This window comes from Phragmites australis, chromosome 6, assembly GCF_958298935.1.
Source record: "Phragmites australis chromosome 6, lpPhrAust1.1, whole genome shotgun sequence".
Classification (NCBI taxonomy): Eukaryota; Viridiplantae; Streptophyta; class Magnoliopsida; order Poales; family Poaceae; genus Phragmites; species Phragmites australis.
In genome coordinates this window covers 43,997,532-44,009,806 of record NC_084926.1, presented here as the reverse complement: position 1 = coordinate 44,009,806, position 12,275 = coordinate 43,997,532, and the positions used below count along the sequence as shown (strand labels likewise).

At 45.8% G+C, this 12,275-nt stretch overlaps 3 protein-coding genes across 3 annotated transcripts; all 3 read right to left on the bottom strand.

Annotated features, from left to right (window-relative positions):
- Positions 1–142: 142 nt before the first annotated feature.
- Positions 143–2,143, bottom strand: LOC133922738 (upstream activation factor subunit UAF30-like). The gene is made up of 2 exons (XM_062368194.1): positions 1,704–2,143; positions 143–558 (listed from the first exon to the last, which is right to left on the bottom strand). The coding sequence occupies exons 1-2, from the start codon at positions 1,962–1,964 to the stop codon at positions 436–438; spliced, it is 384 nt and encodes a 127-aa protein (XP_062224178.1). The 5' UTR covers positions 1,965–2,143; the 3' UTR covers positions 143–435.
- Positions 2,144–2,582: 439 nt separating this feature from the next.
- On the bottom strand, positions 2,583–5,765 carry LOC133922737 (probable pyridoxal 5'-phosphate synthase subunit PDX2). Its single transcript, XM_062368193.1, has 7 exons — positions 5,571–5,765; positions 5,353–5,480; positions 4,319–4,406; positions 4,155–4,228; positions 3,837–4,028; positions 3,081–3,178; positions 2,583–2,985 (listed from the first exon to the last, which is right to left on the bottom strand). Exons 1-7 carry the CDS (start codon positions 5,623–5,625, stop codon positions 2,853–2,855), a joined length of 768 nt encoding a protein of 255 aa, XP_062224177.1. The 5' UTR covers positions 5,626–5,765; the 3' UTR covers positions 2,583–2,852.
- A 653-nt stretch (positions 5,766–6,418) lies between these two features.
- LOC133922735 (probable polygalacturonase At1g80170) lies at positions 6,419–10,852 on the bottom strand. The gene is made up of 7 exons (XM_062368190.1): positions 10,226–10,852; positions 8,263–8,391; positions 8,010–8,180; positions 7,867–7,887; positions 7,482–7,771; positions 7,180–7,405; positions 6,419–7,077 (listed from the first exon to the last, which is right to left on the bottom strand). Exons 1-7 carry the CDS (start codon positions 10,562–10,564, stop codon positions 6,736–6,738), a joined length of 1,518 nt encoding a protein of 505 aa, XP_062224174.1. The 5' UTR covers positions 10,565–10,852; the 3' UTR covers positions 6,419–6,735.
- Between the last annotated feature and the right edge of the window lie 1,423 nt (positions 10,853–12,275).

The window sequence follows — 12,275 nt, the reverse complement described above, 5'->3', positions numbered from 1 at the left end:
CAGCACCATCATTGTCAACATGCATGTAATACGCGGCAAACCGAGTTAAACTCAGCAGAATGCAATATCACTCATGTGACCATATGCATAATCACAAATCATCTCCCTGCAACCAGATCAGCGTGAATATACGACCAGGAAGAGCTGCAATTAGTAGATTAAACATTTCCCACATCAATGTGCATGCAGATGCCCTCGCAGGATTGCAGGAGCAACACACAACGAAAGTACGAAACAATGGGAATCCTTTTTACAGGAGCATCACGGAACCCCCGAACCCAAATGCTGAAGCAAGTCTGAAGTCTCGACGCCACCACACGACTTTGGCTTAACTACCTAGTGGGAGTTGGACTTAACATGGATCACAAAAGAGGCTATCCGATACACATCTTAGCCGCAAACCCCAATCGCTGGCTCCATTGACTGCTGCTTTAGTTAGTTCTTCACGAAGTGAGGGCTCAGTAACTTGGTGACCTCCATCATCCCAATCTTATCCCTCCCACCAAATAAGCTTTTGAGCTTCTCATCACAGTTGATCTCCCTTTTGTTTGCTGGGTTCTGCAAATCATGAAGAGTGATTTCTCAGTACATGACACAAACTGTTTGTTGTAAACGTCTATAGCACATTAGTATAATGTGGCTGCCAGTGTACATAAGCTACAGAGTACTCTGCAAATAAACAACTAAAAGACTCAGAGGGCATACTCTTACAATTTATACTGTGGTCAATACAATTGCAAGTGCAGAGTGGAATTATTGTAGAAACACTTAAATACAGAAAAGTAGGTCATAGGAACTCAATAATAAATAATATACACGGTTAAGCACAATATTCAGATAAACAAGCATCTATTGTGTACTTTATAAGGCAACCGTCAGAGCATACAAAACACATTTGATATGTCATATAATGACTCCACAAGAACATACTGCCCTCGAGTGTCTGAATTCTAATGTTAGAATGGCAAAACCACAGATTTGTGAAAAGACTATGCTTCTCTGTTCAGCTTTTAAGGTGTAGCTCAACTAATGAATTGAATCTGAACTGGCAAAAATGAACAGCAATGTGCCCTGCTTTGTTATCTTCTAATACACACAAAAGTACACCTCAACAGCCTTAGCAGATCGGGCGACATACTATGTGTGCAAAGTTAAAAGAAGGATTCTACAGATGGAACAACAAATGAATCAGGAAAGGGAACTGGCTACACCTGGAGGAGGTCTTTTCCCAGACTAACTACACCCAATTAGGACACCACAGGTACGAATCAGAGACTTGCTCTTAAACATGAACCAGGAACTGCTGAGATCACCAAAGCTTCTGAACCAGAAAGGTCGACCTGAACCTTTTGGCATCTTCCCAACACACTTGCATCCAAAGCAAAAAGGCACAAAATGACAACAACCTTTTACCAAATACCTACCCACGCCAAATCCGTTATCACTAGCTCCAATAGACTTCCTTCTCCCAAACCCCAGCCTATCAATCGGATCGCTAGCCAAATCGAAACCCTAACCTAACCCACCAAAATGGGGTTTCCCAAATCCAACGAGCCAAATACAACATCATCTAGTACAGCACAAGTGCGGGATCGCCATAACCAGCAGCGCAAACAATCCAGATTAGCAGCTACAGCGCAGTAAACAGCCAGAGGTACTCTCCACCGACGAGAGGAGCGGTGGTTCTGGCTTTGCGATACCACCTGGAGGCCATGGGCCTTGATGTGGGCCCAGACGAGCTTGACGGCGCCGGCGCGGGAGACCTCGGGGGTGCCGCCGGCGAACTTGCGCAGCGCGTCGGATACCGGCACCGGCTGCATGATCCCGCGTTTCGCCTTCGCCGCCGTCGCATCCGCCTTGGTCACCTGCGCCCCCGCGGCCACCCCAACGGACTTCTTGGCTCCCGTCGCCGCCGAGGACGTGAGGAACCGGGACCCGCTGAAAACCCTAGCCAACGCCGCCATCGCCGTGGGTGGGGGTTTCTCCCTCTTTCCGCGCGTGCTCGCGTCGAGGGGTGGTGTGGTGGGAGGGGAGGCGACGAGGGTTTTGGTGGTTTAGGGTTACGGACTCGAGCTCGTATTTGGTGGGAGACCAAGAGCGAGAGCTTTTTGGGTCTAGGACCTTGAGCTTCTTTTATTTACACTAATGCTACAGTACAGGTAAGCAGTGGCAAATTAGGGTGTTTTTATAGAATATGCCCTAGTCTTACGAGAAGCTGTGCGTGAGAGCTGGGTCTCGAATTCTGATCAGTTAGCCTCTAACTCTAATCAAGTGAGCTAGTCTCAATTCTCATTATGATGTTTTTATGGCTTTTTATCGCGCGAATTTAAACGAATCATTTCACTTTTCAAGCACAAACTTACAATATTTTAACCGTATAATATCTTTTTTATAAATATTAGTACAACTCATAGACACACTCACACCACCAATATAATATCCTTCACTTATGTGCTTTGATATCTGTTCATTTGGCAAACATTTAAATTCAATTAACAAGCAGCTCACAAAATAAAAAGAAGATAAAAAGAAGAGAAACGAATGTCATGTGGTACGAAATGGAGACATAATTTTTTTTCAACTGTAGAAAAAGGGGGAAATATATTCAAATGAGCAACTTCTTTGCACAGCAAGAATACAATTCCAGAACGCCATTTGCTGTATCTGAAGATTTTCGTACAACACACAACGTCATTATTTTGATTGGTACAATTTGATACCAATGACACATTTTGACTGAGCATAACAGATGCTTAACAGGTTTTTTTGTTGTCACCAACTGAACGATTAAAAAATTAGTCAGTTTCTTCATCTTCTTTCATTCAAATGTTCTGGCCGTCTTCTTTCTAGTGTTACTCAAAAATGGGCAGATCAAGAGGCTTATTCTTTGGCATGTCTTCTGCATCTCTTGAAGATGTCGATAACGATAGCGCAGAGAAGGCCTTCGCATGAGATTCTTTATCCATGTCCAAGAAGAAGCGATGCCTATAAAGGAGCATAGCGCATATGCTTCAGAGTCCGCATCAAAAGTGCTAAGATGCTGAACAAGTGCATGGTATGGTATGAACGAATGCACTTACCATCTAGAGTCTGATGTCAATTCTGGGTGGAAAGCGGTGGCAAGGATGTTCCCTTGCCGTACTGCAACAATCACTCGATCTTTGGAATACACTACTTCCTGCCAAGTGTATTGCAGGTCAGTTGGCAGATGATAAACAGCCCTAACTCAGAATATGGAATAAACTATTGCAAGACTGGCAATATAAGTATGTCGTCATTTTTCAACAGGGATAAAGTCAGCCAAAATCGAACAGGTATGGTGCAGGCATGCAGCAAATGAACAAGATAATACCAGTGACAAGCAAGTTCATCTAACGGGTGCTTAAGCAGACCGGTAATGTCCTAAACAAACAAATAGGAAGCCAATGTGCACTGTATTCATTACTCTGAATATTTGATTTGCAATGAGTTAGAATTAGCATGTCAAGTGTCAAAACCAACTCAAATGTTTCAAAAGACTACACAAGAAGGCAGAGATCACTTAAAGTATCAGGACACTGCATGTAAACATGCCCTCATCTAATTATAGACATCATCTTGGAACTGTTTTCTCAGATATCGTCATGAGCAAACATATACAGCAAAACACCGCATTCACTGCTCATTCAAGGACTACAGGCAACTAGTAAGAGCAGGCTCAGCAACTATGAACGTGACAAAGCAATAACGAGTGCCCATCATGCTCATCCTACAAATCCATTTTGCTTGAAAGATACCAGAATGTCATCATTTGCAGAGCATTGCAAGTATTATAGTCAAGAGAGCAATATGCAAACCTCAGCACCCTCCCCAGATGATATTGTGATGCTGGGTCTGTCGGTGGGAACAGGGCAATCAGCCAATATTTCAACATCTGAACCTACTTCCAATATGGCAGGTGCACGAATAAATACACCGCGGCATGTATCATTCCCTCCTTCCTTCTCCGCAAGCTTTGGCACAGAAAGCTCTGTCTCGAAGCTTTGAAGCTGCAAGAGAAACAATTTGCAATCAAACATGGTGTTCACATTTGTGTTTATTTATCTCAAAAACTTTTAAACATGACCAACTAATTAATCTAGCCATCAAACAGACAACATGGCCCTCAGACTGACCTGGCTCCCAAAAAAGTTACGGTGTACAGTACAATCTAATCCTCCAACAAGTTCCTGGCCTCCTGTTTTTTGCCCTGCAAGTAAATTAAACTATTATGACATTCTGTTAACTGGTTTTCACAAAACCAAATATCAAAGCAATTATAATTTGGTGACCCACACACCTACTGCTTTTTTTGCAAGAAAGATGAGCCCAGCACAGGTTCCCCAGACAGGCTTTCCTCCACCCACAAACTCTCGAAGTGCAGGAAACTGCACGGCAGATGGAAGTGAGATTTCGCAAGCCATAAGTAAATAGGAAGGTAGCAAATGTACAATCTCAGGTATAACGAATTTCAGGAAGTGGCACTCTCCACTAATAAGGCATATACTGAAATATAAATAGTTCGAATCTAGATATGATGCCAAATTAACAGTAACAATCTCACTCAGTAGCAGTTTTTTCAAATTACATGGGAACATGTGGTGGTCACCGAGCACGTAAACTAAATACTCAAAGAGAAGCCAAGGACATAAAAAAATTCCTTAATCACAGGGAGCCAGCATTGCCCCCACAAGGCTACAACCACCTGTTCCTTACACAGGAGGTGGGTGCAAAAGGATACTCGCAGTTTCTATTGAGGATTTGAGGACCTTTTAAAGTAAGGCGGATAAATATTGAAAATCTGCAAAATGGTTGTCCTTTCGTACTAGTATATTTTTCCTACCGTTTCTTTTGACCAATGTAAGGAACCATTGTTTTTTTCCCTGCGATAAGGAATAGCTTACATCGATTGGCTGACAACAATGTTTATCCTAGCTTGACCAAATGTGAGTTGCTCAGAATCAAGTTAATTACTTTCAGATAACATGGTTGTGCAACCAATAATTTCTACTACACCACTTGATCCTTTTTGGATTATCTACACCAGGAAGTACCTTATCTACTCCTATCTACTCAACAATCATTTTGTGAGTTCGTGTTTTTCTATCCAATCTACATCATCCATTAACTATCGCATCAGATCACGATTCATGGACCCATTTGAGAGACCACCACCAACTCTGTTAGCAAAAACCATATCAGCACACAACCAACTCTTGGATTTTGCCAATAAACCCGAGCACACACACACAGCCACGAGCGATGTCACCAACGAACCAATCATCCACGAAGAGAAAAAAACAAGGGAGAGCAGAACGAGAAGGACCCACCCACCAGGTTGTGGTAGTTGGCGAGCTTGGCCATGGTGGTGCTCTCGCCGCCGGGGATGATGAGCGAGTCGATGCCGAGGAGCTGCTCCGGCTTGCGCACCTCCACCCCCCTCACCCCGATCCTCCTCAGCGCTGCACGCGCGCGCGCGCACCGCGCCAAATGAACAACAAGAACGCCCGCAAGCATCGCAAGATGAGAAGGAATCGGTCGGTGGTACCTACCGGCCATGTGCTCGTTGTAGGAGCCCTGCAGCGCGAGGACGCCCACCACCGCCATTGCCCCCGCCTCTCCTCCGCCTTGGGACGCGCGCTGTGGTGAGGCCAGAGGGAGGCGGCTTTGGCGGAGTGGTGGTGGCTGGTGACGTCACGGGAAACGGAAAGGAAGGTGAGGGGAGGAAGAAGCCGCACGTCGCTGAGGCGGCGGCGGCCACCACGCAGAAAAAACGTTTCGGTGCTCGTGCCACTGCCACAGAAAAAACTGTTGGCGGTCGGCGTCGCTTGTCCACGACCGTCCGATCGTCGTGGAGCCGTGCGCCCACGACGTCGGGGAGATCTCAGCCGTCCGTTGGTAGTTAGTAGTTGGGTCGGGGTTCTTTTAAGGAACCAGGTTGAGATTTTTTTGATAGAAGATGAAAATTACAACCATTTATAATTATACAAATAAAGGCTTTATTTCATCAACGGTTAAACCATCCGCATAGCTATGTTTCACCAGTGGTTTAACCATCCGCATATGGCATCGTCCTGTCGGAATTAGGTAGAGAAATACATTAAAGTAGTTGCCGGAAGTCATTCCCTCAAATGAAGATGCTAAAAAAATTATACACAAGGAACAACCCATTAGAGATGAGCTTTAATATCACTGAACTAACAAGCAACGCAAAACAGCCATCGATTGTTATCTTGGACCGGATAAGGAGCGAACCGACACTTCTAGCTGTAACCTCAGTGCGGACACCAACATTGACGAACACACCAGCGAGAAAGATTAACCTACAAATGAGAACTGAAACCAACAACTCATCATCTCTAGATTGTAGTAGATTAAACTTCACATCATAGCGATAATGAAACTAGTGACTCAGTCACCATCACTACTACCTTGAGTAATACTTAGATTGGAGGGATAGGAAACTAACGAGCCGAGGAGATTAGCGAGCCGGGTTCTATCCTAATGGGCCGCGCGGAAGCACCTGGGCCGCCGCCTCGGCATCCCGGAAACACCCGTGGGGTGGTCGGTATTTCGTTTACCGTCCACCCCTGGTCGGTGTCCCGTTTACCGACCGGCTTTTGATCGCAACACGTCCCTCTCGGGTACACACAAAAAGATTGCAAGATTACTGAGCAGACTAGCAGAGTCAAAAGGCCATTGCTGAGTACATACAGCTCACAGCTCGGTGTGCAGGATGGTCGTCTCCTTGGTCTCGACTTTCCCCTGGTCGTCGTCCTCGTCGGTGTGGTCATCGGGCGCGCCGCCGCAGGTGCTGCTCCTGAGGCAGTCGGCGGCGGGGAAAACGCGGCCGTCGTTGAAGCCCATGGCGCAGTTGCAGACGGCCTGCACCTCGCCCGCGCCGCCGCCGCCGCCGTCGCCGAGCAGCAGGTTGATGTCGCTGAGCACGATCTCGCTGCAGGGCACGGCGTCGCTGCACGCGAACTTGATCGCCTCCGCGCGCCGCGACGTGCCGCGGATGTGGCGGTACACCACTTTGCTCACCTTCACGTTCGACGTCTGCGTCCATCCATGCACACAGAGGGACCGTTGGTGAGCGGATGACACGTGCGAACAGTTCTAGAGAAGACAGGGGAATGATCAGACCAAACCAGACCAGACCTGGTTGTGGCAAGGGTTCCTGGAGTCGCAGTAGAACTGGTCGATGATGATGGGGTGGTCCACGTCGTCGACGACGACGTTGGAGAAGAGCACGTTCCGGACGTAGCCGGCGCCGCCCTGCCACGTCTTGATCCGGACGCCGTTCTGCGCCCGGCTGATCCTCGCCGTGTCCAGCGCCACGTTCTCCACCGCCGCGAACGTGTTGTCCTTCCCCAGGCTCCCGATGCTGCAGCATTCATGCACCCGTCACAGACACGAGAGCAACGCACAGCACCCTGCATGCATGAGCAGACTGGACTCACCTGATGCCGTGGCCTGGGCCGCAGTCGATGTTCTTCATCCGGATGTTGAAGCTCCCGTTCACGACGGAGATGCAGTCGTCCCCGGTGGCGATGCGGCAGCTCTGGATGGTGACGGCGGTGGACTCGGCGACGTGGATGCCGTCGGTGTTGGGGCTGTCCTCCGGCGCCTCGATGCGCACCCCGGCGACGCGCACGTCCCGCGACCTGGACACCGTGAAGTGCATCTGCTGCGCGTTCTGCACGCGCAGGCTCCGCACCCGCACGCCCCTGCACGAGTCGATCGTCACGGCCTGCAACCAACCAGCCATCCGAATCAGCTTCGATTTGATTGCGACGCCACGAACGGAATTCTTGATCGATCCACGAGAGTTCTTTTCGCGCTTACCGTTGGAGCAGGTTTGCAGGGCTGCACGCAAACTCGCCGGCAAGAACAGGATGCATGGGCAAACGATCAGTCAGTCAGTGACGCCAAGCAATAATGGAGCTCTGGCTCTGAAGAATCAGTGACTGATCGAGCAGGGCACTCACGTTGGACTTGTTGATCTTGCAGGAATTGGCCCACCACTTGGAACCGGAGCCGTCGATGACGCCACCGCCCTGGATGCGGGCGTCGGCGAGCCCCGAGAATAGCAGCCACAGCCGCGGGCTCCGAGGGTCCCACTCCGACGGCTCCTCCGGCGCCACGATTGTCCCCTGAATCTGCACGCAAAAGAATTACTGCATGCTACTACCCAGCCTGTCCTCTGAACTCCGAATTTTTTGTTTTTGTTTTGGGCTTCACCTGGATGATCATCCTCTCCTTGCACGGCCCCATGAACTTGCTCGCGCCGACCTTGTAGCGGCGGCCGCCGGGCACCAAGAACACCGCGTTGTCCAGAGAACACGCCATCTTCCAAGCGCTCAAGAATGCCTAGCAAGCAACATCTTACCAGCATCAGTCATCAGTGCTAGTCTCTCCAGGCTTCTCAGACATGTTACACTGATCCATCGCATCGACGCAAGAACGCATCATTTGTCGCGTATTTTCTACTATCTTAATATTTGAAAAGAAAAATAAGCTATCATATTGGTTCTCAAGGGCATAAAATTATCACATTAATTAGAAAAACAAAAGTATGTAAACCTCTTCGTGTTATGAACTTCTAACAATTTAGATTAAATCAAAGAGTCGATATTAAATACGATGAATAATATATTATCTTAATATTTGAGGGGTGAATGAGTCACCATATTCGCTCTCAAGATCATAAAATTACCACATTAATAAATAATAATAATTTAAACCACTCATTGTTATGAACATCTAACGATTTAAATTAAATCAAATAGTCCATATCAAATACGATTAAGAAATAGCTAAATTTAGAATTAAAAAATATGAAAAATTAATAGTTTGATTTCCATACGGTTTAAGAAGCAAAATATCTAATAAAGAGTCTAAATAAAATAAAATAAACAATAATTGAAATTGGATTAGAATAGAAAAAAGAAGGATACATATCAAATATAATCTTAGGAAAAAATAAATTATTATAAAAATAAATATCTAAATAAAGAGTCAATATAAAATACAATTAATCAAATGTTATCATGATAAAAATATTGTAGCAAGACTAGCCAAATTATTATTATGAGCTATCTTGCTAGTTTAGGAGAAAGGATGAGAAAAAAAACGCGAGTGAGTGATGAGGCTAAGCAACTGTCAGCCAGAGGGAGTATCTGGAGGCATCGCCATCAGATCCACCTTTCCTAACTCATCGACCCATCATCACACACAAAGTGTGGCTTCCTGAAATCGTAACGTCTAGATCCTTACTTTTGTACGTTGCCATCGTCAAGATGTTCATCTCCCCTCTCATTTCTAATCGACTCGGTGTATAATGGAGGATTCAGAATATCATTCAGACAGAAGTAACGCTCAAGTTGGTGCTCAAGCTATATCAAACATACAGCATATGTAGTTTTTTTGCGAAAAAAAATAAGTTGCGTGTTTGTTGAACCTTGGCCTCAACTCTCAGTTATAGGTGACATCTTTGGCGCGCTAGCACAGAACAAATATACTAAAGAGAAATGTATGTACCTATCTAGGCCTCATAATTGGAATGCATCACGCAGATGGCTAGATTTTTATATCTCGTTTTCAAAAGAAATTGAGACTTTTAAGCAGATATAAATCGCCACTTGGCTAATCCCATCTTTTCTTGTATCATGAGGTAATCCGGCATATTTCTGTTCAGTAGTGTACTACTGATTAGACAAGCATCAAACTGTGTAACCAGATGACCGTTCTGCTCTAATCAGTTGTTTGTATTCTTGAGAAAAGGACACCCCAGAAAATGATATGTAGGTATGAGAGTTGAACCTTTGGGAGTCAAAAAGATCTAAACTCTACTAGAAACGCTTCTGAAAAGTTACTGTTGACTGTCACCGACCTTCTCATCGCGTGACATTCGACATGTGCCACGCACTATGATGATTCATGCAAGCACGCAGGGATTTGAATTTCATTTTACACTTTCTTTTTCATCAGTGAAACGGTCGAAAATCACAAAAATTTATCGAAATTTCAGTCATTTTTCGTTATCTACTACGTGGAACCCACATATTCATAATTTTTTTTTCAAAATTAGATATTTCGTTTTCTCTGAAATTCTTAAAATTAACCGGGAATTTTGGTGAAATTTAATCCCTCCAAGCACGTGTAGATACAGAGATGATCAGCAGCAACTAATTAACGCACGCACCTCGGTGTCGTCGGCGTTGCCGTCCCCCGCTACGCCGAAGCTGTCGACGTTCACCACGTTCCTCGCCGTCGGCGACCGGCCGGGCCCCCTCCCCCACATCAAGATTTGTTCGTCGTCATCCTCCTGCATATCATCATCTTCCTCATCCCCCTCCAAGAGATCATCCACCGCTTCTCCACCTCCGTCTGTCCACAGCCTCAAGAACCTCTCTGCATCCTCAGTTCCAGCGCCACCGCCATCGCCGCCGACGCTGCCCACCACCGCCGTCCTCGCCACGGCCGCGAACACCAGCACCACGAACAGCATGGTTCTAGTGCTTCTTCCTGTCCCTGCTCCCATTGCACCGCCTGGTTGATGTTAGCTTCTGCAGTTGTCTATACAAGGTGTCTAATGGCGCGGCATGCAGGTGATTGGGTGCATGCGCATGCGTATATCTTGTCTTGCAAGTGTGTAGAAATTTATAGTACAAGGTAGGAGAAGATGGATCACAGAGAGAGAGAGAGAGAGAGAGAGAGAGAGAGAGAGAGAGAGAGAGAGAGAGAGAGAGAGAGAGAGAGAGGACGATCGAGGAGGACGAGGACTTGAAGTGCAAGTGAATAATACTGTGTGTGTGAGCGACAGAGCAAGGTGTGGTTTATGCTTTACTCATCCTCTGGAAAGAAAAGAAGGCACCCCTTTCCCTTGGCATTTTCCATCATTTTATGGTGTCCATTTCTAATTGCTAATTTCTTGCAAGGAAATACTAATAGTTCGATGAGATATATACACCACGAAAAAATATACGCGTGGCCAACTTTGTGGAGCCTATAACGTCCAAGAGCATATAACATTTTAAGACGTGAAAGCATTGCTACGTTGCATGATTGTGATGGCGTATAGTGCACACATAGATTTATTCTGATAAATTCACTAATTGCCAATAATCTTCATTTTTTAGAAGCAAAGAGAGATACCTCACTGAAATGTCGCGTGGCCAATGAGATTTCGCACATTACACTGTGATAAAAAAAAAAGGGTTGCCCGTCTGTTCCATAGCTTGCTTGTCACCGTTGGAGGCACCAGCGGTGAAGCAAGAACTCCAAAGACCCGAATGCACAGTTTAACATATTTAGATCTAGATATTGCACATGTTTGAAAATAATTGTTGTATAAAAAGTAAAATTAAATTACTAATAGCTGATTTTTTTTTTTTATGCAAGTGCACTCGGGGCTACTATAGCTTCGCCCCGGGGAGGCACTAATGTCAACCAAGGAATACATAGCTAATAGCCCTTTTTGGTCAAAAAGACTTTAAGGGCACTTTTGTTTGGCTTTGCCTTTCTATGAATGTTGATGGCCTACGACTGTACGACATGCGTATTCTTTCAGGGACCACGACATGCGTATTCTTTCAGGGACCACACGAACCAAAAGTGAAGTCTAAGTGCTGATGCTCCAAACCAGGTGGCTGCATTGCGCGAGTGCCATGAACTGTTCATGATTGCGGATCCACAATGCCACTCCATTGCCCAACTTCAACTGGATTCTTGCAATCACTCGCTAGTAGGCTTCATTTGCTTCAATTCAATCCTTTGGAGAACCCACCAAATGATGGCAAAACAAAAACCAAGGTGTGTGTATATATATAGCCGAGCACATGGTACTCTGCTCGGTTGCGTCTAGAGATGATCAAATGGGTCACTTGAGTCGGTCTGGCACAGGCCTATCTTGACATGATCTGATAGGTCTGACTACTGCAACGGGTCGTAACGTGTCGGCCCGTGTGCTGCGCCCTCGTCCCATCTTTTACAGTGTCGTGCCGGGCCGGCTCACGGCATGGTCGGCACGACGGGCTGGGCCGGCACGGTGAAGGCACACTCAGCCCGGAGCACTCTGAAAATAGAAAAAAAATAAAAATAATAGCTACAAAATTTCAAAAAAATCAAAAATATAGAAAATAAAAAAAAAGAACTTTATTGATTGGTTGCCTCCTTAAAAACCTTTCTACTAAAAGAAAAAAAGAGTACAACATATGACTATGCTCCAAAAATTACATGATTTTGTTAGAAAC